This window comes from Scleropages formosus, chromosome 25, assembly GCF_900964775.1.
Source record: "Scleropages formosus chromosome 25, fSclFor1.1, whole genome shotgun sequence".
Classification (NCBI taxonomy): domain Eukaryota; kingdom Metazoa; phylum Chordata; class Actinopteri; order Osteoglossiformes; family Osteoglossidae; genus Scleropages; species Scleropages formosus.
In genome coordinates, this window is record NC_041830.1 from 6,577,697 (window position 1) to 6,602,983 (window position 25,287).

The following is a 25,287-nucleotide window of genomic DNA, read 5'->3' on the forward strand; positions in this document are numbered from 1 at the left end:
CTTTGAACGTTGTTTATTAAAAAAAAAAAAAAACTTTTTTTCTTATTTTTTTAACTATGTTAGGGCGTGTATTGTTTTACGTGAGTCTGTTGTGCACTGGCCGTGTGTCATGGTGGTGTCCAAGACAAATTTCCCTGGAAAAGGGACTCTATTCTATTTTAGAATACGTTTTTTTTTTTTTTTTTTTTTTTTTTTTTTTTCTTCGACGGTGCACGACTATGGGATTACAGCACGTTTCGTGGGAGATGCTGTGAAGTAAATTTAACGGGAAGCAAGTGAAGTGTTTTCCCTCCTTATCGGGGCAGGCGGTCCCGCCCGGTCCCGCCCTAGGGCTCCGCCGTACGGCTCCATGGCGAGTCAGAGCTGCTTGAGGCGCTTTCACAGGAGGGACTCGACAGTTAGCAGGACTCGGGCTCGGAGTCACACCCGACCCCGGCGTCGCCTGTCTGCGTGGGCCGCGCTAGGGCTCCGAGTCTGAGTCTGAAGCCGCGTCGCGGCTTCCACTATGCCCGTCCTCCACGATTATTAAGTGGCGCCCGTTCGTTCCGCAGGCAGCAGGAGGATGATGAGGGTTCGTTTCGCGCCGGAGGCACTAGGTGGGTTCGGGGTCCTCGTCCTCCGCCTCCTGTCCCCACTCATCCTCAGCGAGGGGACGCTGAGCTCCCCGGGACCCCCCGGTCGGCGCGCTCAAAGTACCGGGCAGGTAAACACGACACGCTACTTCACCCACGTTCCTTTCTCTTCGAATCAAATGTTAACCGACGACGTTATATTACCCGGAGTTTCGGCGTCGTTCCGTGTAACTTAATCGCATTTTATTTGTAAATGTCCATTACTGGTGTCCTGCCTCCTTCCTGCTCAGTCAGTGTTGGACAGTCATTTCGCAGGTCGGTATCAGTTAAAACCTTTGTTTGCTGGATTACGATTTTGCGTTGCTTTTATTCTGTTTGTAAAATGGCCAGTTTGAGTTTTACATTTATTAATTAATCAGACACTTTTTCTCCAAGTGACTTCCAGTGAATGAACTCTGTGTGTTATTCACCGCGGTGACTTACACTGCTAGATACACTACTTACAATGGGTCGCTCATCCATGCATCAGTGGAACACACACACTCTCTCTGTCACTCACACGCTATGGGGGAACCTGAACAGCATGTCTTGAGTGTGGGAGGAAACCAGAGCACCCAAAGACTTACACTACATCAGTCATCCATACATCAGTGAAACACACTCTCTCTCTCCGTCACTCACACATTATGGGGGAACCTGACCAGCATATCTTTGGACTGTGGGAGGAAACCAGAGCACCCGGAGGAAACCCAGGCAAGTAATATCGCATGAGTGGCAGCATGTAGAACTGATTGGAAATACAAAGGTATATTTGTGACAAATGATCTAATGTAACTTTATGGAGAACGTTCTGAGAAGTGAGTCTGAACAGCATGTCTTCGGACTGTGGGAGGAAACCAGAGCACCCGGATGAAACCCACACAGACACGGGGAGAAGACGCAAACTCTACACGGATTGAGCGGGGATCGAACTCATGTCCTCTCGCACCACCCAGGCGCTGTGAGACGACACCGTTTTTAATGGGGTAATTATGTGTGCGAGTGTGTTCTGTCTTAACTCGAAACCCACAACAGCGGTAAATGACGCAAGTTACGGAAGAGCACGCGGCTCCGAGCAGATTGGAGGAATTACTCTTACTTTGCCCTGTAAAAGCCATTAATTCCATTATGCGTAAATACAAGAGCGACGCTCCAGGCACAACTCTTCGGTACGGAATCCTCGTCGACTTAGTGGACAGGACCGCTCTGTGAGAGAAACGAAGATGGATGACGGGACGTCGAAACCGAACGCAAGCAGGTTTTCGGGCTCCTGACCTTATTCACCGGCGAGCACATCTGGGCATGTGAGGCTGACCTCGAACCCTTTGGTAATGCTTCGTTCCGTTTGACCCCAATAGTCACTCCGTTTCACCGCATCCGTTTGAGAAGGCCTGTGTCGCATGTCACCGGGTTCAGCTGTAACCCAAGAGGGGCTTGCTGTCTGCGCTGGTGTGTTCTCAGAAACACTTACGAAGCGCGATCGGCTGGAGAGACTTATCAGACGTGGTACAGCTGACCGCTTTTGGGGTAAAACTGTTTCCTTTCTCATTTCACAGTGACAGGCTTGCACAGCGTTTTTTTGTGACTGAATCTATAGTTCCTGTCCCCTCACCCCATATTCAGAGCAAACTGACATCAAGTTCGGATGGCACAGCGAATGGCGCTGCTGTCTCTCAGCACCGGGGTGGCGTGAGAGGACCTGGGTTTGATCCCCGCTCGGTCTGCGTGGAGCTTGCATGTTCTCCCCACGTCTGCATGGGTTTCCTCCCAAAGATGTGTTTTTTAGACTCGCTTATCTCTGAACGTTCTCCATAAAGTTACATTAGATCATTTGTCACGAATACCTTTGTATTTCCTAATTGGTTCTACATGCTGCCACTCATGGGATATTACTTGCGTGGGTTTCCTCCCACACTCCAAAGACATGCTGTTCAGGTTCCCCCATAGGATGTGACAGAGAGAGTGTGTTCCACTGATGTATGGATGAGGGACCCATTGTAAGTAGTGTATCTAGCAGTGTAAGTCTTCGGGTGCTCTGGTTTCCTCCCACACTCCAAAGACATGCTGTTCAGGTTCACACAGAGAGAGTGTGTGTTCCGCTGATGTAGGGATGAGTGACCCAGTGTAAGTAGTGTATCGAGCAGTGTAAGTCACCTTGGTGAATAAGGTGTGTGAGCTGATAACACTACATAGAGTTCATTGGAAGTCACTTAGGAGAAAAGCATCTGCTAAATAAATAAATGTAAATTCACGAACAGCACCATTACGGTGGCATAATTTTTTTTTCCATCACCCTTTCTAAGCTGCCACTTGTGGTCACTGTGATGACAGGTTGACACTGAGCAGTCTGCACGGGCTCTGAACCCATCCAGTGCTTATCATCCTTTGCAGGCTTTTCAGGGAGGAAAGAGGGTTCCCTCTGCTGTACCTCTCGCGATGACGCCGTAGGTTCGGACCGATGAACGACGCAGAACTCTTCTGACCAAGGCTAAAATCATATAAAAACGCACTCACAGGGCTTGCGATTAGGGCAACTTTGTAAATCCCAGGAAGGCTGAAGAATCTCACGCGGGCCTCGCAGTTTGAGTGTCGTCCTTCGTACGCTAAGATGTTCTCAACGCTTCCCTGTTCCTTCGCTCACGCAACAACATGCCGCAACGTTTCCGTGTATTCATTTAGCAGACGCTTTTCTCCAAAGCGACGTACATCTCGTAGAAAATACAATCTGTGCATTACATTAGGAGAAAGAGAGACAAAGTTGCAGACGTGTGATTCTTAACAGTTTTTCTTTCCACCATATGATCCAATGTTCATCACATGAGTGGCTGTATAAAACTTTATCCAAATATCAAAGATTCCTGATCACATCTCTAAATATATTATATATTTAAAGATGTGATCCAAAAATATATACTGTGTGTATGTGTATATATATTTTATATATTATATATATATATGTTTTTACATATGTGTGATTAGGGCATGTACATATATGTAAAAAAACTTTTTACATTTACAATACATTTATACATATATAAACATTTACATTATGTTACAGGAGTAGCTGCGTTGAAGGAGAAGCACAAGCAAGAATCCTGCGAAGGGTTTTTAAGGTGGCGGTGAAACCTCCGGGCGAAATTAATTTTAACGCTCTAGAGGAAAGACCCTTCACACCAGCATCTCCCAGTGTATTTAAGTCCCTTGAAGAGACGGATTCCTGACAGTGTCTGTGGCTTCTTTACATTTTTACCAACAAGTATTGTCCTGTTCGGCCCGGGCTCGAATCGTCTTCTAGAATTAAGCGTCTCGGGATAACAGTTTTAAGCGTCTCAATTGTAAAATCCTGGCCAACATTACATCCTCAGTTAAATTTACAGTTTCTGTATTTAGATCATGAAACATTGACCTTTTACGCTTGAAATATAACCAGTAAAAACTGTCGTGGGTTTTGTGTAACCCTTTACGCGAATTTCCATGTTTTCGTAAAACCGAGTAAATAAATAAGAGGATGCAATCGCTTTTGCATAATGTATGTATGTTAAAGTGATTTAAAGATTAAACTGCCGTAAATTCCAACTGTAATTATTTTATAACATTTATATTTCGAACTGCAACGGATAAACACCTCAGCTGCACGCACACGACCGCCTCGGAAGTCTCATTTTTTAAATGTTTATGAAAACGGACGTTTACTGTTTACTGCGGCCATAAACAGGCACAAACATACGCGGAGGCCGTGAAGACGGGCACTTTTTTTTTGCCTGTCGCATGTCCTCGCTCCTTTTTAAATGCCTTCGAATCTCTCTTTTGGGATTTCGTGCCGATCAGTTCCACGTGCTTCTGACAAGCAGCAACAAGAAAGCGTAATAACAAGCACTGAATGGAAAATATGTTACACCAGTAATGTCTCTGTAGACTGTGGTTTAGGTTTCCCAGTCCTCCCTGGGGCTGTGAAGACAGGCAGTTGTCAGGGGATCCTTCGTATGGGGGAAGGGCTTTCGTTAACCGGCTGCAAAGGTTTGGGCTGGAAGCTCCTCCGCTCATCTGGGACGGCCCGCGGTGTCATAAATGCGCTGCGGGAAGAACTCCGTCTCCGGAAAGATTTCTCCTGCAGCACCTGGAGCGTGTCGCTGGGATCGGCCCCGGAAGGCATCTTGCTGACTGCTCCACGTGCTTTGTTTCCACCAGACTGGACCCAAGTCTTTTTTGCAGCGTAGGAAGAGGTTGGACTGGCTTTTCATGAGCTGCCAGTGCTTTCATCTCCATACTATTTTCCAGATGTCTTAGCCCCCCCTGGAGCATTTCTGTATCAATAACGTTCATCTAGGCATCCAGTCTGAAAAGTAAAAGTAATATCTTGATGACTCAACTTTGTCTTATTGTTACTGGGGAGAAAACCATTTACAGACGGTCCCCGACTTACGATGGGGTTACGTTCCGATAAACTTATCGTAAGTCGAAAATGCGTTTAATACACCTAACCTACCGAACATCGTTGCTTCTTATCCTTTAAGACGGTCGAGATCGTTGATCGCGAAAGTCCAAGTCAGGTGTGATGACCATTACGGGCTTGCCGTCTTCATTCTGGGCAAATATATTGAGTTTGTGCTCAACAGTAATTGCCTTCCTCCTCTTCTTCTCACCAGTAGCAGGAGACACAGATGGGCGTTACTAGACGTGACGAATGCACAAAACGCAACGTAGATGCAGCGCGGTATCCAAAAAGGTGCTGGCAACACAGAACACTAGAGTATCAGTTGTATACGGTAGAGACCACGTGGCAGACTGGGAGATATGGATCGCTGCCCAGCATCACCAGAGAGTATCGTACTGCATATCGCTTGCCCAGGAAAAAAAAAAACGTTCAAAATTCAAAGTACACTTTCTACTGAATGCGTATCGCCGTCGTAAAGTCGAAAAATCGTAAGTTGGACCATCGTAAGTTGGGGACAGTCTGTGTATTACTTTTCTGTCACAGTCTACTGATATGTATTTCATAAGTGAAAGTGCAGCGCAATCGGTTACGTTGGTTAAGGCTCTAGGTCTGCAATTTGCCGTACGAATAGGTATATGTATAATTTAGTATGTGCAGTGATAACGCTGAGATTCGCCTATTCGGGTTATGAGAATTCGACTTTACAAGGAGTTTTATTCAGCACCTTGACTTTGGGTGAAGAGGCTTTTCTTTGCATTTTCAGGAACTGAAGTTAGACTTTGCGTGGAACCCGAGCCACCATGCGGTCTTCTTTGCAGCTATAGTATGCAGTAGTTCTCATCCTCCATAAACCCTTTGCTAGTATTACCTGTTATAATATTTGAAATCATGGCTCTTATTTGAACTGTCCAAATTATATAAACTTGTTTGATGAGTGTGAATTCCTTTGCATTGTTTTCATTGATTTCTTTTGTCTTTTCTAGTCTATTTTGTTTTTTTGTTTTTTTTTTTTTTTTTTTTGTAGTAAAGGTTGAATTAATACATAAAAATTCAGTTGCATATGCATTAATATGTTTTTGACCGTTTTAGAAGTGTACTGTATGCAATAGCTGCAAAAGAGCTGAAGGAGTGCAAGTGGATGGTCACATAGTATTGTTATGACAATTAATGTTAACCGTTGAAGTTATTCTGTGTGCCAGTTTTGGGGCTCAGGAATGCATAAATACTTTTACTATTGGAAGTAATAGGTAATTATGCAAATATGGTCATTAGGTAATTATGCCTTTGATTTATGAGAATTCACCTTGCACAAGGTTTCAAATTAATTACCTTTGTAAGGTGGGGGAATACTGTATCATATAATTTATATAGCATTGTAATTCATTTTGGACAAAGGTATCAGCAATAGTTTTTCATTTATGTCATATATTGTGTCTTATCATTCATTTCATTCAGTAACCTTTGTGGAACTGACTTTGATTTCTTGAGCAAGGAAAGCTGTAGCTGTAAATACCAGGTTCTATGCAGAACATAGCTGAACCTCATATTGTCAGGTTGACAAATCAAAAGCATTTTCCTTATTACAGGGTTTTCTGGAGAAGTATGGATACCTCCATCCGGATGGCCAATGGCACAGCTCGGCGGAAGTCAGCTCGGCTGTCAGGTACCGTTTCATTGCTCACGGGGTCCACAGAGGTGGATCCATTCAACAGAGCGATCTGGCCCTTATACACACACACATTGTCTGAACCGCTTGTCCCATACGGGGTCATGGGGAGCCGGAGCCTAACCTGGCAACACAGGGTGCAAGGCTGGAGGGGGAGGGGACACACTCAGGACGGGACGCCAGTCCATCGCAAGGCACCCCAAGCAGGACTCAAACCCCAGACCCCCCAGAGAGCAGGACCTGGTCCAACCCACCGCGCCGCTGCCGCACCACTGCACCACCCACCGCGCCCGGCCCTTATAGCGAAGAACAAAGAGAACTTGTCGCTTTCGATTAATTTTTGTCGGTTCCAGAACTGAGTTGAAAAGAAAAAGTTTTTTAAAAAATTTTCTTATATTATTATTATATTTTATTTATTTTAACAGCTTTCATTTGTAGTTCTACAGCATTGGCTCCTGAATTAATAACAGCACAAGTTTCGGGGAACACCTGGCTGTCAAGGACTGGAATTACGCACAGCTCCAGTTGGTCAAGCAGAACCTTCAAACGTGTATTTTAAAAAAACTGCAGCTCTTGCTTCATTTAAATATGACACGTTGTCGAGGAAGACGTACTGTATATCTAAATGGTTATTGGCGTAAATGTTTAAAACCAAAGCAAAGCTATGTCGATGATCTGATACCAGCCACCCCTTTTCCACCCACCCCTACCCAACATCTCAAGTCTGATCTAGTGTATAAGAATGGCTCTTTTTTCCCAGTTCAATGACTGTAAAGCATGCAGAGATAGAAAACATCACCATGTTTTACTGCTTTACTTAAGCCAGACTTACAAAGTTCAGTACAAAGTTCAGTTTCTTACTCGCCACCGATGATTTGCGTAAGGCACAGCATCCTTCACTTCCCTGAAAGCAACTGGCGCAGAATATTTCTTAAGCATGACTGCCACTTCTCAGCTTACACGCGTATTCGCCGCTGTCAGTTCTTCGGTGCAGTAATTTTGTGAAATAATTTGTCTTACGTTCGCTATCCAGTTTCTGGAGGGAATTTCTAGACTTATCTTGCCAGACATATTTAACGTGCTGTGCCAAAGGGTAATTTGTGGTGGAGTACTGAAAGGAGTTACAGGAAGGGATTTCTCCACACATCTTCAATCATCTGTCAGGAATAACACAACGCAACAAAATTTTTCAAAGTTCTTGTCGATTTTTCCGTTGATTATGATTAGTTAAAGTTTACTGATTACAAAAATACCGCTGTCAAAATCCGTAGGCTTCCGCGGTTGGTGTCAACTGTCAAAAATACCAGTAGTTCTTCTACGGTGTTGGTTTTTAGTTTGGTGCGTTGCAGCCGTTGGAAGATTGTTGAAGGCACTAGAACATTCCAGAAAGCATCAGATCCTAAATGGTACTGGAATATTTGGTGCTTGGAACCCAGTGCCAAAACTTGCCAATTTCAGGAACGTGGAATATTTTTCTAAAAACTGACATATAGTACAAACTAATACCAAAAGTATGATTAATCTATCAAAACTGAATGGAAAATGCAAAAAAAAGAGCATAATACAATTTTTTTACATTGTGAATTCATCAGTGCGGTATGTGTGATTAATTCTTCCCTCGTTTTCCATGGGTCCCCCTTCTGGAACAATCCACCCACTTAGGGAGTTCCAGTGGCTCTCCCACCTGCCAGTTACAGGGCAGCTGGATGGAGCTACCATGCACCAGATGGCAGCCCCCCGGTGTGGGGTGGGAGATGGACGGAGCCACCGTGCCTGGACCCAGAGGGTGGACAACCTCTTCTTGGGAACTGTGACCATTGGCGGTCAGCACCGCCGGAGCAAGCGTTACACCCAACAAGGTCAGTGCAAAGGTTTATGGGCTCTGTCCCACCAAGGTCACATGAACCAGCTTCTAGGGTTCCCAAACACGATACGTAGAACATAGAAGAAAAGTCTGAATCTTAGTCAGAACTTTCGCTTTTCTTAAATCCACTTTTTTTTTTTTTTTTTTTTTTTTTTTTTTAAATTTCGTATTCTACAGCTCTTTATCCTGTAGATCTGTGTTCCCAGCTCATGGATTTGTATTTGCATGCTGATATGCAGTCTCATCCATGACAATGAATGAAGTGCTAATGGAGATGGCCAGAACAGCTGTGCATGAATCAAATAGCTTTCAGTACTATTTACATATTCAGAAACCGCTTTGATTAGATGCGCAGTGTTATCTAAATACTGTGCCTTCCCAAAGCCAACAAAACTCCAAGGATGACTTATCTTTCTGCAACTTCTCCGCACTTGGCAGGAGGCAGAGGGCAGTAGGATGTGTAAGGAATGACTCAGTATATGTAACTTGAAGGCATCTGGTAAATGTCACTGTTTTACTAGTTTTAAGGCACAAACTTTGCCACTATTGGTCTTGATTTATAGTAATAATTTTTCCCTGGGTTTGGAAGGCAATTGGATCGTGCACATTACAGCCATTTAGTCCGTTTACTACCAAATATTGTAAATACAGGCACTCCTCACCTAACGACCGAGTTCCGTTCCTACGACTAGGTCGTTAAGCGAATCGGTCGATAAGCGAGGAGCCGCCCCTTACCGATATTTCAAGCGTACTGTACTGGTAGTGGGTTTGTGTCAACCATCTTTAGATATTGTTTTATGTCACCTTTATACCATTTATAACATTTACAGTATATTTAGTATAATTTCGCCGACATCTTGTACTATGGGGTGCACAATAAAGTACAAATTTCTAGACGAAATATGTAGTCTTGGAGATTGCGAACGCTAGTGTAGTGAATACTGACCGACTGTGGGAACGAGACTGAGACTGAGGAAGGGTGATGCGAGATGAGATGCTTGACGCTGAGACGCCGCACTGCCGTTCCCATGACCAAAGTTCTTGTACACCGTACAATAGCCGGTCGTAAATCCGCGCGGTCGTTAAACAGGTAGGTCGTTAAGCGAAGAGCGCCTGTATCGGCTTTGAATTACTAGAGGACAGTCATAGACTAGGCGTAGAGAGTAAACAGGGCCTTTTTCTTCATAGCACCTTTCAGCAGAAGACATCTCCCCACATTAAGTAAGCACGCTTCCAGAGGCTGTGTTTAGACCTGCAGCTCCCACACCCGAATCACCCCAGCGGGCAATAATGTGCTGAAGTCATGTGCGTTAACCTGTTTTTGGAGAAAAAAGAAACTTGCTCTGCGGTCAGTTCAATAGGCACCACACCCAAACAATATTAATATCATCATTATTATTATCCCAAGACTTACAATTATATACTCGTTCGTAAAGATGGATGTTTTCACTGGAGAAATTCGGAGTGAGTAGAGCTGGAGTGGGATTCAAGCCGGAGACGTTAAGCTTGCAAGGTGACAACCCTTAACACTGTGCTGCCTGCTGCCAAATATTTTTTGAATTATATGCTTTAAATGCATGAGCCAGTCATCACTAAGGTTTAATCTGTCTTAACCGTAACAAATTTGTATGATTTATTGCACAGATTATTGGCCCGAATATGGCTTGCAGGTGAAGAGTATAGTGTGGCCCAAGCACAGGTTGGTTTGCATATGCTGTTGTTTGCTGTTCAGGGTGTTGGCCGGGTTGCTGCAGACCTCACATTCCCCTGGCATTTGTTAATACTTCAGGCATGCAGCCATTAAAACATGTTTCCCAGCTTCATCTTTGTACCTAACAACTGGGCGTTATGTGTAAAACACAGATTTGGCCGGTCAGCTATATGATGAAGGGTCTTTTAAGAGGTTTCAGTTTCATCCAGCCAACTGGTACAAGTGCAAATGTCATTGTGTCTATTTTAAGGGACAGAGGTTCATGCCTCAGTCAAAATAGGGGCTTAGGGACTGTGGGTAAGGTGGGCTGGATATGGTATTCCCATGGTTACTGTTTGTGTTAACTGAGAAACTGTACTGTTACATAAATGGCTGCTGAACATTAAGTATGTGGTGGGAAAAGAATGGAAAGCAACACTGATTTCTTCTAGAATTAATTGTGTTCGCAACATTGTTGCAATGATTTAATGCGTCTTTTACGTTTCACTGGATTTGCCAAAAAAAAATGCATATTAGTGCTTATACAGAAGAACATTACAGAATCTTAAACTTAGTCAGTGATCATGACTCACTTTTCATTATACTAAGACCACACGTTCTGGCACTGGTGTGAAAGGTAAAGCTACAGTAATGTGGTAAAGCTTTGGCTCTGGGTTTTCGGGCCAAATGTGGGCTCCGTCATCATCGAAAGTGTTTCCTAACGCACTGTTTGAAAAGGAAATAGACTGAACACCACCGATGAATTAATGGATCCGTCTTTAGTAAAGGGAGCTGTGATCAGTTAGAATTTCTCTAAGGTTCTAAATTATACAAATTATAGCAATTACATGAGTGAAAATAATAAGAAATTTTCTCCTTTTTAGGACACTGAAATGACATTTAATTTGTTTAGTGCTTTAGATTGGGTAGTGTAGTAGTTAGGGTTACTATCTTTCATCTGAAAGGACTCTGGTTTAAATCCCACCTGTTTCTGTAGTACCCTTGAGCAAGGTACTTACTCTGAATTGTTCCAGTAAAAAAATTCCCAACTGTATAGGCAGCTTAACCGAGTAAATTGTTTTGGGATAAAAAACCATCAGATAAATGTAAAGATACAAGATTTTGAAATATACTCTATTTTCAATTATTTTATATTTTATTATGGTGCTTATTGCTTTAAAAATTTTCTTTTGTAGTTGTTTTTAATTCCATATGTAAATCTGGCTTTCATGTGTATTTTTTCACCTCCCTCAAACCTTAAGTCCCACATTTCAAAAGTATATTTGACTGGCATGTGTGAGGGCTGTGTGTTTCTCTCTTTGTAAGAATCACACTTCTAGTTTTTGCAAAGAACCAAGAGCCTACTTGTACCTGAAGTGTACCCCTGTATAAAACCGTTAACAGTTGAGATCTGGGAATCCGAGGAACTTCCTGGCTTTTTTCTCCCTTTCTAAACTGCAACGGTAATGACTTCCAGAAGGGAAGTCATGGAATATCTTCAGTACCCAACATCCTGGCTCCTTTGGTCTTGCCTCCTGGGCCAACCGTAATCTGCCAAGGCCATCGCCTCCACACTGAACGCAAGACACCCCTCTCAGCTGGGGAGATCCTGCCCGAGTCTTGGGAGTTCACTCACCGTTGTCTCTAGAAGTTCACCAGCCAAGAATGGCTCCAAGCCCATCTGCAGCCACCCAGCCGACAGAGCGACTTGCCTTGGTCACTTTTCCTTGAGCTCAGGGCAAGAAATGTGAAGAGTGAATTCTAATTGCAGCCTGAAAGCCATGAAGTGCACCATCTTGTTGAAGACTGGTAGCTATGAAGAATGGACCACCTTGCTGATGACAGATACAGGTTGAGCACGTACCATTGGAAATTCAAGAAAAAGCACACCACCTCGCACAGGGGGGCAAGGAGAGTGTAGTGAACCGTTTACGATGGTATACAGTGATGCTTCCTCAACTGAGAACGCATCTTGGAAGACTGTTCATGACTTTTCTTCAAAACTCCAAAAACACCAAAGTCCCGATCAATAAAAGCTAAATACCGTAATACCGATATCCCTTAATTTATTTGGTAGTTCGGTTCTGTAAAAACTTCTGCTGTAATAAGAAGATGGTGGTAGAATTTTTTTATATTATGGATCAATTATGATTATCATCACTAGATCTCAGCAATACATAAAATAATTTACAATTGAAAGTAGTGATGGTTACACTTTTGATTTTTGAAAATACACCTTATGAAGGGTTTTTCAGGAATAAATTGCCCTCATAAGGTGAGAGAACACACCAACTTCCTTTGGAAGTGACAATCAGGTAGCAAACAACGAAACTGATTACATTTACATGTATTCATTTATCAGATGCTTTTTTCCCGAGCGACGTACGTCTCATAGAAAATACAATGTGTTCGTTACATTAGGAGAAAGAGAGACATAGATGCGGATGCGTCATTCTTAAGTACAGTTAGTTTCTTTCCACCAAATGAACCGATGTTCATCACGAGTAGCTGCATAAAACTTCATCAGAATATCGACGATTCCTAATCACCCTCCTAGTAATGTATTTTTTTGACATATATATATATATATACACATTTAATTATTGATTGAATAATGTGTTTATATGTCAAAACTTAACGAGTTATTGATTGATTGAATCAATCAATTATTTATTAAATAATGCTCTTATTATTAAGTGAAGGGGCATGGTGGTTCAGTAGGTTTGTCCAGGGCCTTCTCTCTGGCGGGTCTGGGGTTCAAGTCCTGCTTGGGGTGCCTTGCGATGAACTGGCGTCCCGTCCCGGGTGTGTCCCCTCCCCTTCCAGCTTTGTGCCCTGTGTTGCCGGGTTAGGCTCCGGATCACCGCGACCCCGCTTGGGACAAGCCGTTTCAGACAACGTACGTGTTATTAAATGATGCTGTTGTCAATGAGTGTTCTGCTGTCTTACAGGTAAGAAGTGGTACAAGAGGCACCTAACGTATCGCATCGTGAACTGGCCGCGCCACCTCTCTGTAGGGCAGGTGAGGCTGGCAGTTCACACTGCGTTCCAGCTGTGGAGCAATGTGTCCGCCCTGGTTTTCCGGGAGGTGACCCAAGGGCTGGCTGATATCCGCTTGGCCTTCTTCGAGGGCGAGCACGATGACGGCACAGGGAACGCCTTCGATGGCCCAGGTAGGGACAGTGAGCTTCTGCTTTGCACTCTGATGGAAAAAGTGCACTGTCACTGGATTCTGCTGAGGCTGCAGGGAGGATATGGGCATGTGCAGAACTTAGCCCAGGTGGCCGACATTAAACCAGATAAGAAAAAAAAACAAAGATCCTTGTTTTTGGATCAAGGCCAAACAAATAGTTCCCACAACTGCAGATGTTGTGGAAAAAGTGAGTGTGCTGAAAACAATGTAGAGCACGAGCCTGAGCCAGAAGAGCAGCAGATGAATATGGAGCATTCATACATTGATACCCAGCGCTGTTAGCGAAGGCGGGCGAACCGTTATCTACAAGGTCGACTTTAGATTTCTTTGCAATAAAATAAAATATTGGCTTTGATTTATGAAAAATAGACATGTACATTATAAATGCAACTATGTGACTCAATTATTAATTATCATTTATGAGACACCGCAGGGGTGGCTGGTGGTGTTGTGGTTGGAGCGGCTGTCTTTGGCTTTGAAGGTTGCTAGTTCGATCCCCGCCTCCGGCTGTAGTTCCCTTGAACAAGGTGCTTGCGCTGCTATTACTCCAGTACCCTTGCTTGGCTGTGTGTGCCTGGGTACCTAGTTGTGGCCCTGTGATGGAGTGGCATCCTGCACAGGGTGTGCCCCCCCGTCAGCCTCGCGCCCAATGTTTCCGGGATAGGCTCTGGCTTGCTGCGGCCCTGCTCGGGACAGGCAGTTATCGAAATTGGTTGGTTGGAGAAGCTACGCTGATAGAACCCAACTGAGTTTTCCAGAGGTTGTCACCCGGTTGGTTAATGTTTCCATAGAAATATAGTTCAGTGTTTCAAATTCCATGTAAGTGCAGTCAGAAGCAGAGAGCAGAGCTGGGAGGCGGTTGAGCGGTCCATCCGGGGAAGGGGACGTGACCCCGCTCCTCAGATGTTGTGCACTTGCAGGGGGAGCCCTGGCACACGCCTTCTTCCCCTGTCGGGGCGAGGCACACTTCGACATGGCGGAGCGATGGACGCTGCACAGCCAAAAGGGACACAACCTGTTCATGGTGGCGGCCCACGAGATCGGACACACGCTGGGGCTGGAACACTCGCCGGTGCGGCGGGCGCTCATGTCGCCCTATTACAAGAAGCTGAGCAAGGCGCTGGTGCTCAACTGGGATGACATCGTGGCCGTGCAGCAGCTCTACGGTATGACCTCTAACCCGGCAAGATCGCGGAACCCGTGTTACGTGTGCCGTGCCGAGCAATTTCATCCCGATTACTCAAAAATCGAGAAAGACTAAGATTAAGCGCTCGGCAAATATGCTGCACTGCTGTGTCGCCACGATGTGACTGTTCCGTGTAAATCCGTATGAATAAGAGTCAAGGAGTAACCACATCCACATCTGGAACTTAAGTTTCCTTTGGTAGCCCATAAAAGCATTCATTAAACCTCTGTAAAGGCTAAAAAAAAAAAGTTTTACTGGTCGAATGTTGAATTTTAAAGATTTTTAATAAGCATTCCCCTGGTGAGAATATGCATTTTTTTTCTGTGATACAAACAGGGTTAAAGGTGCCAGTTTTTTTAAAGGTTCATGCATTATATTACGGGAGAAGATTTTTTTTCTGGTTTTATGTCCTTTTTCACCAGTATCACAGCAGATATAGTTATGAATCAGTATCCGAGTATATTCATGAGACAGATTTCGATGAAATGAAGGACAAACAAACAGATTTGGCTCGTTTGGTCAATATTAGCTAATTATACCCCCAGGACCGGTCGTAATGTTTTCCATGTGGCCTCTGAAATAAGGTAAATGTTTTTGTTTATTTATTTGTATTCAGTGTAATTTTTACTTATTTCTAATGTATTTATTCAGCTGGACATGTTGCAACAGCACTTTAGGTTAAGTATCTCATTTAAAGGTACAGCACAAGGACCACATGTTCACCCAGACACCTTCAGGTTCTGGTTCTGTGTCCTTAACCACTGTGTGACTGTGATCTGAGCTCATGGGCTTGTCTCCCAAAGTGATGAGCTAGTAGTTTTGTGGTTACAGCTTCTGCCGTTGGACCCCAAAGGTTGCAGGTTCAAATCCCACCTCCTCCCGTAGTACCTCTGAGCAAGGTACTTACCCTGAATTGTTCTAGCGAAATTACCCAGCTGTATAAATGGGTAAATAATTGTAGGTAGGTTACTTTGGAGAGAAGTGTCTGGTAAATGTAATGAGTTAGACCTCTTGCTTCAGTTGTCCAGAGATGCTTAATGCAGGAATGTTGGCTGAGCTGCAGTTAAATATCAGGTAGCTTCCTACCTGGATCTGAAAAAGCTGAATTTATCATAAGTATAGTTAGTACACTACAACTGTATACTAAGTTGTTAGTCATGATGTGTTGGACTAAAAAAAAAAATGCTCTTCTTTGAAGATAATTAAGGCATTTTGCCCTGCTCTTGGAAATCCATGAATCAGCTGAAATTCAGACAATGCAAGAAGAGGGATTTTTGGTATCTGAGAAGGAGGAGTATCATACAGGTTGTAGCCATCATTCCAGCACTGGATATACTTGTTTTAATCTTTACAAAGCTTTGCCATCTTATTTCAAGTTTTGAAAGTCATTCTTGTGTGGTTGAGACACTGATGATACTGGCAGGATTGATATAGGAAATACAGGTAAATACTGAAGAATATATTGAAAGTAATAAACACACACACACATTTTCAGAACCGCTCGTCCCATACGGGGTCACGGGGAACCGGAGCCTACCCGGCAACACAGGGCGTAAGGCCGGAGGGGAAGGGGACACACCCAGGACGGGACGCCAGTCCGTCGCAAGGCACCCCAAGCGGGACTCGAACCCCAGACCCACCGGAGAGCAGGACTGTGGTCCAACCCACTGCGCCACCGCACCCCCCAAAGTAATAAACATATAATTGAAAATATAACCACTTACATTGGCAAAAGACACTGGTAACTGCTGATTCTTATGTTTTTTTTTTTAATAACATTTATCTAGGCACGTTTCCTTTAATCAAAGCTTCAGCGTAAGGTACGAACATGGTGAACAAGTTGAGATCATTATTGATGGATAACAGTACAGCTGTTGAAAAAATGTAGCCTAGACATAAAGTAAGATGTTTTCTTCTAAAAAATCTGAGGCTAATTCTTTGAGGGTGAAATTCTGGGGAACTTCTCCAGACAGGGCTCCTAACTGACTAACTCTTGACAGATCCAGAAAATAACAAATAATGTATAATTATAATACATATATATTATATAATGGAAGAGGGGGGTACGGTGGCGCAGTGGGTTGGACCGCAGTCCTGCTGTCCGGTGGGTCTGGGGTTCAAGTCCCGCTTGGGGTGCCTTGTGACGGACTGGCGTCCCGTCCTGGGTGTGTTCCCTCCCCCTCTGGCCTTACGCCCCTGTGTTCCCGGGTAGGCTCCGGTTCCCCGTGACCCCGTATGGGACAAGCGGTTCTGAAAATGTGTGTGTGTGTGTGTGTATTATATAATGATGATAGAATATTGTCTAAAGTAAGAGAGTTCAAGGCTCAGGGACACTTGGATTTTGAGCTGGTCAGCATGGAAAGACATAACACACACCTCCCAGCACAACACACTCCTCTGCCTCAGACATACTGCGCCCTGTCTCCGCCGCTCCTTCCCAGCAGGGGTTGGAATCGGCGTCGTGGAGTAGGAGTCGGAAGCAATTATTGGGTTACTAGAGTCGGAGTCGGTAAAATTTACCGACTCCGACTAAATGTACCATATATGCCGGCGTATAAGTCGACCCCCAAAAATTAGAAGTGTAATATAGGTTTAGGCCTGTTTTCGCCAGATAAGTCGACCCCCAAATTAAAGAATAATTAATAACTTTTGGCCCTAGGCTAGCCCTGCGGACTCGTACGCTTATGATTTCGGGCCTAGGCTAGGCAGCAGAAGTCAACAAATAGTCCCGTTTCATATAAAATTATAAATGTTGTTTTGCTTACTGTGTCCTGTTCTGTGATAGGTTATTTTATTATACGATTAATGAGATGGTAAGAGTTTAAACGGAAATAAAGAAAACATTAGCGTGTACTTTAGTTTTTTGCGGATAGATGGCGCGCGTGTATCTGTCCGGCCGGTCGGCCGTGTTTATATACGAATGATAAAATACCGTAAGCGGTAATGTCATCTGCTAGTTATCCCGAAATTTGCGTATAAAGGGTGAATAATGACTCCTAGGCGGTGCTGCGGAGTCGGAGTCGGAAGAAATTATTGGGTTACTGGAGTCGGAGTCGAAGGGTTTGCGTACCGACTCCACGGCCCTGCTTCCCAAACATGGTAACCCTCTGTCACGGAGCCAAGGGAAGCACTTATTTGTCAGTCGCCCACAGTTCTCCCAGAATGCCACAGGGAGAGGTTCGGGGCTGTGCTTCGAAGCCCGTGTCAGTGGGGTCTGAGGAAAGCGGTCAGCCCTAGAGTGACCCTCGGAAACCGCTTTCCGGCCAAGCGTAGCCAGTGTTTATAGCACGAGACCTTCTTTCCAGATTCCTGTCCCGCTCATGTCTACAGTTGGGAAGACTTCCAGCTTCCAGTGCACACTTCCCATCCAGCTATCTCCCCGTGTTTTGTCTTGAGCTCCTCTGGGATGGCGGTTTTATCCGGTGCCGAGATAAACGTTCTCTTAAGCTTCTGCAAACAAAATGAGTGTGCGGAAGGACTGTGAAATGTGGCTTTTGTTATATAAGTAATTATCGGGCTTTCGTCTGATTATTTTTTTCTTATTTTATTATTCATTTATTTAGTTTTCAAGTCAGTTTAGTGAAACGACCAGTTTTTTTTTTTTTTTTTTTTTTTAAACGATAATTCAGTCCTTGTTTTCTGGAGTGGGAATGTAAAGCACTGGCTCAGCTGCATAGAAGGGCAGTCACATGTTTTGTTGGCTCCTGTTTTTGGCTTTGGATAGATAAAGCCTTATCATTAATCATGAAATACTGTTATTCCATTTGACTTCATCTGGCTGAGGTTTCACTTGTAATACTGTAATGTGCGGCTGAAAGCGAGATTTGTAAAATATTTAGTTGCATTACCGTAAAAAATTTTGCTCTCTGAGGTTTTCTTTACGCTGGCCGTAAACACGGCGTAGACTGGCGTCGTGAACACCGCTGTCTCTACTTGGTGTGTGTGTCCACAGGAAAGCCCTCCAGCGGACAACGAGCTCAGTCACCTGGACAGGTGTTCATATTGGCCCTGCAGGACCTGGAATTGGCCCAGAGGCAGGTGGAAGGTCCAGACTCTGCTCCACCCCAGTACTGCCAGGGTTCCTTTGATGCTGTAACTATGGGTAAACCTCTCAGACCTGTCACTACACGAAGCCAAATAACCTTCTGTATGGAAAGGCTGCTCTCACTCTCGTCCTGCACATCTGTATCTCGCACAGCAATTATGTGACAGCGGAAACCAGACTACGCTGGTCTTTTCTTCCTGACTCATCTTCCCACGTTCTCTTTGGATTTAGACTGATAAATGACAGGAATAATAAAAGCAATAATAACAGGCGTTCAGATTTTGGATAGTGCCCTCTTGCGGCCGTCTAAGAGCACTATGAGGCATATTAACCGCGGTGGGTGGAAGTGTCGCTGATACCAAGTCACCAAGGAATTTGTCCAAGTCACCATGCACTTAAATTAAAATTGCATAAAAATCTGTTTCAAAATGCAGTTATTTGTATTGGAAACTCTTAACTGCTCTCAACATGCTAGTGACAATCTTTGTTAATGACATGTTATTATTATCACACACACACACACATTGTCTGAAGCTGCTCGTCCCAAGTGGAGCGCAGTGAGCCGGAGCCTAACCCGGCAGCATAGGGCATAAGGCTGGAGCGGGAGGGGATACACCCAGGATGGGACGCCAGTCCATCACAAGGCACCCCAGGTGGGACTCGAACCCCAGACCCACCAGAGAGCGGGACCTGGCCAAACCCGCTGTGCCACTGCACCCCTCTATAATAATAATATTATTATTATTATTATTAACAACAACAACAACAACAACCACAGCAATAATAACCATAATAATTTGGCTGCACTGAACAAATGGTTATTGATAAATGTTAATGCAAAATTGTATCCATTTATTAAGCTGCACAAGTTACAGTTTTTAAACAGGCCTGTTTACTCAATTTAAATGCTATAGTATGAACACAAAATGAAGTTGATTGCTGTAAATGCTGATTTTCTATCTGGATTCAAAAATGACTTATGTTCAGGTATCAAAAGGATAATGACATCCAAGTTCTTAGAGACAGTGCTTTCTGTGCTTTTCAGATGTGGACGGTGCAGTCCTAGTGTTTCGGGGGGGGCTGTCCTGGGTGGTGTCAGCCCAGGGCAACGTGAGTGCCCCCACCCCACTCTGGCAGCGCTGGCCACAACTGCGCCTTCCCATCGAGGCTGCTGCTTTCTCTACAATGGACAACAAACTCTACGTTTTCAAAGGTACAGCAAATGAGAACGCATTAAATAAGTATCGAAAAGTAGACAGCTTGATTTCAGACTGAAAGAACAGCACAGCGAGCCATGAAATCACTTAGTGTAATTCAGTAATGGTGGGCGCATTGGACCGGGTCCTGCCCTCCGGTGGGTCTAGGGTTCGAGTCCTGCTTGGGGTGCCTTGCGATGGGCTGGCGTCTCGTCCTGGGTGTGTCCCCTCCCCCTCCAGCCCTACGCCCTGTGTTGCCGGGTTAGGCTCCGGCTTGCCGCGACCCTGCTCGGTACAAGTAGTTTCAGACAGCGCGTGTGTGTGTGTGTGTGTGTGTGTGTGTGTGTGTGTGTGTGTGTGTGTGTGTGTGTGTGTGTGTGTAATTCAGTAATGCCCTGATGAAAACATATGAGATGCAAATACAAGGGAGGTTGGCAGTCAAAAACAATACCCAAGTAGCGTTAACTTAAAGGGAGGTGCGGTGGTGCAGTGGGTTGGACCGGGTCCTGCTCTCCGGTGGGTCTGGGGTTCGAGTCCCCCTTGGGGTGCCTTGCGATGGACTGGCGTCCCATCCTCGGTGTGTCCCCTCCCCCTCCGGCCTTACGCCCTGTGTTGCCGGGTAGGCTCCGGTTCCCTGTGACCCCGTATGGGACAAGCGGTTCAGAAAGTGAGTGAGTGAGACTGTTAACTTAAAATCACAAAGAAAGAATAGTCATGATCTTGAGTACAATTTTAAAAGTACTAAGTGAACAAAATAAAGTTGAAGTTACATTTATTCAAATTGTACATTTTAATGGTTCCAGGCTCTTGCAATGATAACAGCTTTAATATACAGTTTTAACTTATATTAATAAAATTAAATGCAAGCGAAGCAGAAGACCTGTGGTGGTCTAGTATCCCATCCAGGATGTACCCCCTCTCAGCCTTGCGTCCAGTGATTTAGAAATAGGCTCTCAACACCCGCAACCCTGACCAGGACAAGCAGTTACTGAAAATGGATGAAAGTGTGAAAATGTAAGACCACAGCATGCTTGCAAACCATCTGGTTTTTTAACCTTCTGTGAATTTACTTTACTCCGCTGGTCTACCTGATTTGATGGTTATTTATCTAGGTAATCTCCATTTATCTCCATTTATGACATAAAAATTGTAAAGTAGTGGAATCATCCTATTAATGAAATAGGAGCAACTCACCAAATTTCTAATTTTACAACAATTTAGACAAACCCTCACAATATGAAAAAAATTCTTATATTATTTAAAATATTTAAACTTGTTTTTTTTTTCTTCAGATGTTTGCCATCACTATACCTGTCTGTATGTAAACTAGGCTGTCAATCCATCCATCCACACATCCATTTTCTTTCCCGCTTGTCCTACAAGGGTCATAGTGGCAATAGGGAGAGCAGAGAGGCCCAGACATCCCTGTCCCTTGTAACTTCCTCCAGCTCAACCCGGGGGCTCCCCAGCTGCTTCCAGGCCAACTGGGAGAGATATAATCTCTCCAGCGGGTCCTGGGCCGACCTCAAGGTCTCGTCCCAGTTGGCCGTGCCTGGTATACCTCCGAAGGGAGGCGCCCAGGGGGCACCCTTACCAGATGCCTGAACCACCTCAACTGACTTCTCTCAGTGTGGAGGAGTAGCGGCTCTACGCTTGAGTTCCTCCCGGATGGCCGAACTCTTCACCCTGTCACGGAGAGCGAGTCCCACCGCCCTGCAGAGAAAACTCATTCTGCCGCTTGTATCCGTGATCTTATTATTTTGGTCGTTACCCGGAGTTCATGACCATAGGTGAGGGTAGGGATATAGAGCGACCGGTAAATGGAGAGCTTTGCCTTATGGCTCAGCTCCCCCTTCACCATTACAGTCCGGTACAGCAACCACATCACTGCTGCCGCTGCTTCCAGTCTGCAGCCAATCTTACACTCTGTTCTCCTGTCACTCGTGAACAAGACCCCAAGATACTTGAACTCCTCCACCTGGGGCAAATTCTCTCCCCTTACCTGGAGGGGGCATGCCATTCTTTTCCGTGAGAGAACCATGGACTCAGACTTGGAGGTGCTGATCCTCATACCAACCGCTTCACACTTGGCTGCAAACTGTTCCAGTGCGTGCCGGAGGTAACCATGTGACGGTGCCAAAAGGACATCGTCATCCGCAAAAAGCAGAGAAATCACCTTCCGGCCCCCACGCTGAATGCCCTTGACCTCGGCTTCACCTTGATATACTGTCCATGAAAATCAAAAACAGGAGTGGGGACAAGGCACAACCTTGGCAGAAGCCAACACCCACGCTGAACGGGCTTGACTTAAGTGCCGAGTATGTGGACACAGCTATTGAACCATGTGTACCGAGACCAAATGACCCACAGTTGTGGCCCCGGCACCCAATACTTCCGAAGCAACTCGGGGAACATGGCCATAGGCCTTCTCCAAGTTCACAAAACACATGTAGACTGCATTAGCGAACTCCCATGCCCCCTCAATTATCCCCCTCAATACCTGGCCACCAGGCACTCGCCTAGGAACATTACCCCTAGGCCTGGCTCTGGAGGTAGATCCCCAGTGACCCTATTTCGGGCAGAGTAAACATTGTAATGTTTCCGTTTTTCAGGGGAATTTTTAGGCTGTCAGTCAAGGCAGATATAACTATATAATAAACTGTATATAAAGAATTGAATGCTGAATTGTCAAAATTAAACTCTGAGTTGTATTAACCCTAGATGGCAATTTGTTTGGGTAACCTGTGGCTGATAGCAATGGCCAATGAAGTCCATAGTGGTCCAACAGTGGGGTGGTGTTTCTCATGGTGTGCAGTAAAGGTTTTAAGGAAGGAAAATTAAAACAATTTTAAAATTCTGTGAAGAGAGTGACAAATTTAACAGAGTAAAAGTAAATTTCTCTTTTCTCAAATGTACTCAAGTAAAATTAATAAATGTAATTACCAAAAAAATGCTCCAAGAAGTACAATTTTCTTTGTACTTCTTGTACTTTCTTCCTTGTATTTTTCAAATACAAGGGAGTAAACACAATTTATTTATACTTTTGCAGATTTATATGTCTAACTTAAATATGACCACTGTTCTCAAAAATGTTGAATCATTTATTTGTAAATATTATGTTAGTTTGGCCTTTAAGAAAATTTCAGTGTGCAGACATAAGTTGGCAGAAACATGACTGTGAAAGACAAGCATGCCAGTGTGTTCTGGATTCTGTTTTTGCTATGAAAACACATCCACGGTAGAATTGTTCAGCACCATATGGCCACCTGCAGGTGACTTTGCTGCTGTCCTCACCACCAGCTCCTGTGTGTCTTGGTTGGCAGGCAGGCGTATGTGGCGCTACTCAGACAAGGGCCTGGACCCTGGCTTCCCTAAGAGTACTGCTGAATTGGGCCTGCCTCGAAACCCAGACTGTGCCTTCTACTACACCCCTCTGGGTCACATGATCTTGTTCAAGGGCTCTCGCTATTTTGTCCTGAACCTGACCACCCTGCAGCCAGAGCCCTACTATCCTCGTGGCCTGGCGGACTGGAAGGGCCTCCCCCGTGGGGCCAATGGGGCCTTGAGCCGCCCTGATGGACATCTCTACGTGTTCAGGGAGCAGCGGTACTGGCGGTTTGACCCGGGCAAAGTGCGGGTAACAGGTAGTGGCTTTTGGGCTCAAGACCTTGATTGGATTGGCTGTTCCAGAGCCCAGAGCGCCAATGATGTCCTCTGACCCCTAGAGGGAGCTGCAGCACCAAATAATTGAACAGGTAATTAAGGGAGTCTGTGCAATGAAACATATCCTATACTTGCTTTCTCACTCCTGTCTGCCTGGGACTTTTGCTGCTTGAGAAATCTGGATGACAATGGCTCAGTCACTCTTGCACATGCATAGACTCTGGCTCAGAAAAAAGAAAACAAAATGAATGTAAACCGAACGCTCAGTTCTCAGCAAAGCGATTACAAGGAAAACCATTTATTACAGTTGTATCAAAAAACAACAAAAGGGCATCTGCATGGATTCAGCAGCTCTTAGCTGTTTGTTTTTACATCTATGAAGAAGCCTTTTTATGAAGCTGAATTTAGTAATTAACAATTTAACTGTGAAGCAGGTGATATCAATTTTGCACAAAGGGATTGTGTATGGGGTGGTGCGGTGGTGTGGTGGCGCAGTGGGTTGGGCCGCAGTCCTGCTTTCCGGTGGGTCTGGGGTTCGAGTCCCGCTTGGGGTGCCTTGCGGTGGACTGGCGTCCCATCCTGGGTGTGTCCCCTCCCCCTCCGGCCTTACGCCCTGTGTTACCGGGTAGGCTCCGTGACCCCGTATGGGACGAGCGGTTCTGAAAATGTGTGTGTGGGATTGTGTACATTTACAGAAAAACATGAATAAAGTTACTGTATGGAATGAGACAGAAATCCAGATATTTTATATAATAAAGTTTTAATTTATTCCTGGAGAGGCATGCTTTAAAAAGGAGATATTGTATCACCCGTGTCCGACAGTTTCTGTACCTTGTTTGTATTAGTATTTACCACAGTCCTTTGTATTGACAACAAACAACAATATGGTAAAATAAATAATTGTTCAAAACAGAACAAATCTTTTTTTTAAAAACTTTGGTTAAATTCTTATTTTTATTCTGCTAAATAGTGATGAGTCTTATTCAGGGTGTACCCCCCTCTGCCTTTTGCCTAGTGATTCTGGGGTAGGCTCCAGACCCACACCGCCCTGACCGGGACAAGCGGTTAATGAAATTGGATGGATGGATGGAGGGATGGATCACTCATGAGCAGCTTTGCAAAGCTGCATCTCCTCTGCCTCCTCACAAAAGAGAAATTGTAGAAGGGTTAAAGAAATAAGTAACACAGGGCTAGAGTCAAACCCGCAGCCTAGACTGTTCTGTCAAATCAATAACTCTTTTAATCCTCTCTAGGCAGACGTTGCAAATTAGCATCAGATGGAATTAATTAGATAAATACCCCAATGAATATTTCTAGATGATTTTCTGCAGTTAGATACCACCGGACTAGTATTAATTTCGCCTTGAGGGTTTAACACAATGATGCGGAAAGACTGGTGCACCACGACATTTTTTTTGGGAACAACAGCGCCACCAAGCGGAGAGCACACGGCTTACAGTATGTGTGAATGTACGGTCTTGGCGGTACGTGTACCTCCGTGGCACATCTGGGTAAAACTCGAAACATGAATATAACAATATAACAAAACTTACTTCCACATTGCCAATTACAAAATGTAAATATGCACAACCCTCTGTTACGCAGTCAGTTCGTGTCAAGTCCCCTGAGACCCAATTAATTATTTCCCCGAAATAAGAACTGCGGTAACCATTTCATTTGAGTGTTTTGCCTCTGTAAAATAATTTGTGAAAAAGTCTAACAAAGAATCCATGATCAC

The 25,287-nt window shown here is 44.6% G+C and overlaps 1 protein-coding gene across 1 annotated transcript; it reads left to right on the top strand.

The window, feature by feature from the left end:
• The first annotated feature begins 390 nt into the window (after positions 1–390).
• On the top strand, positions 391–24,074 carry mmp28 (matrix metallopeptidase 28). The gene is made up of 8 exons (XM_018741780.2): positions 391–703; positions 6,633–6,709; positions 8,375–8,571; positions 13,218–13,439; positions 14,380–14,625; positions 18,598–18,747; positions 19,736–19,903; positions 23,210–24,074. Exons 1-8 carry the CDS (start codon positions 563–565, stop codon positions 23,602–23,604), a joined length of 1,596 nt encoding a protein of 531 aa, XP_018597296.1. The 5' UTR covers positions 391–562; the 3' UTR covers positions 23,605–24,074.
• The last annotated feature ends 1,213 nt before the right edge of the window (positions 24,075–25,287 follow it).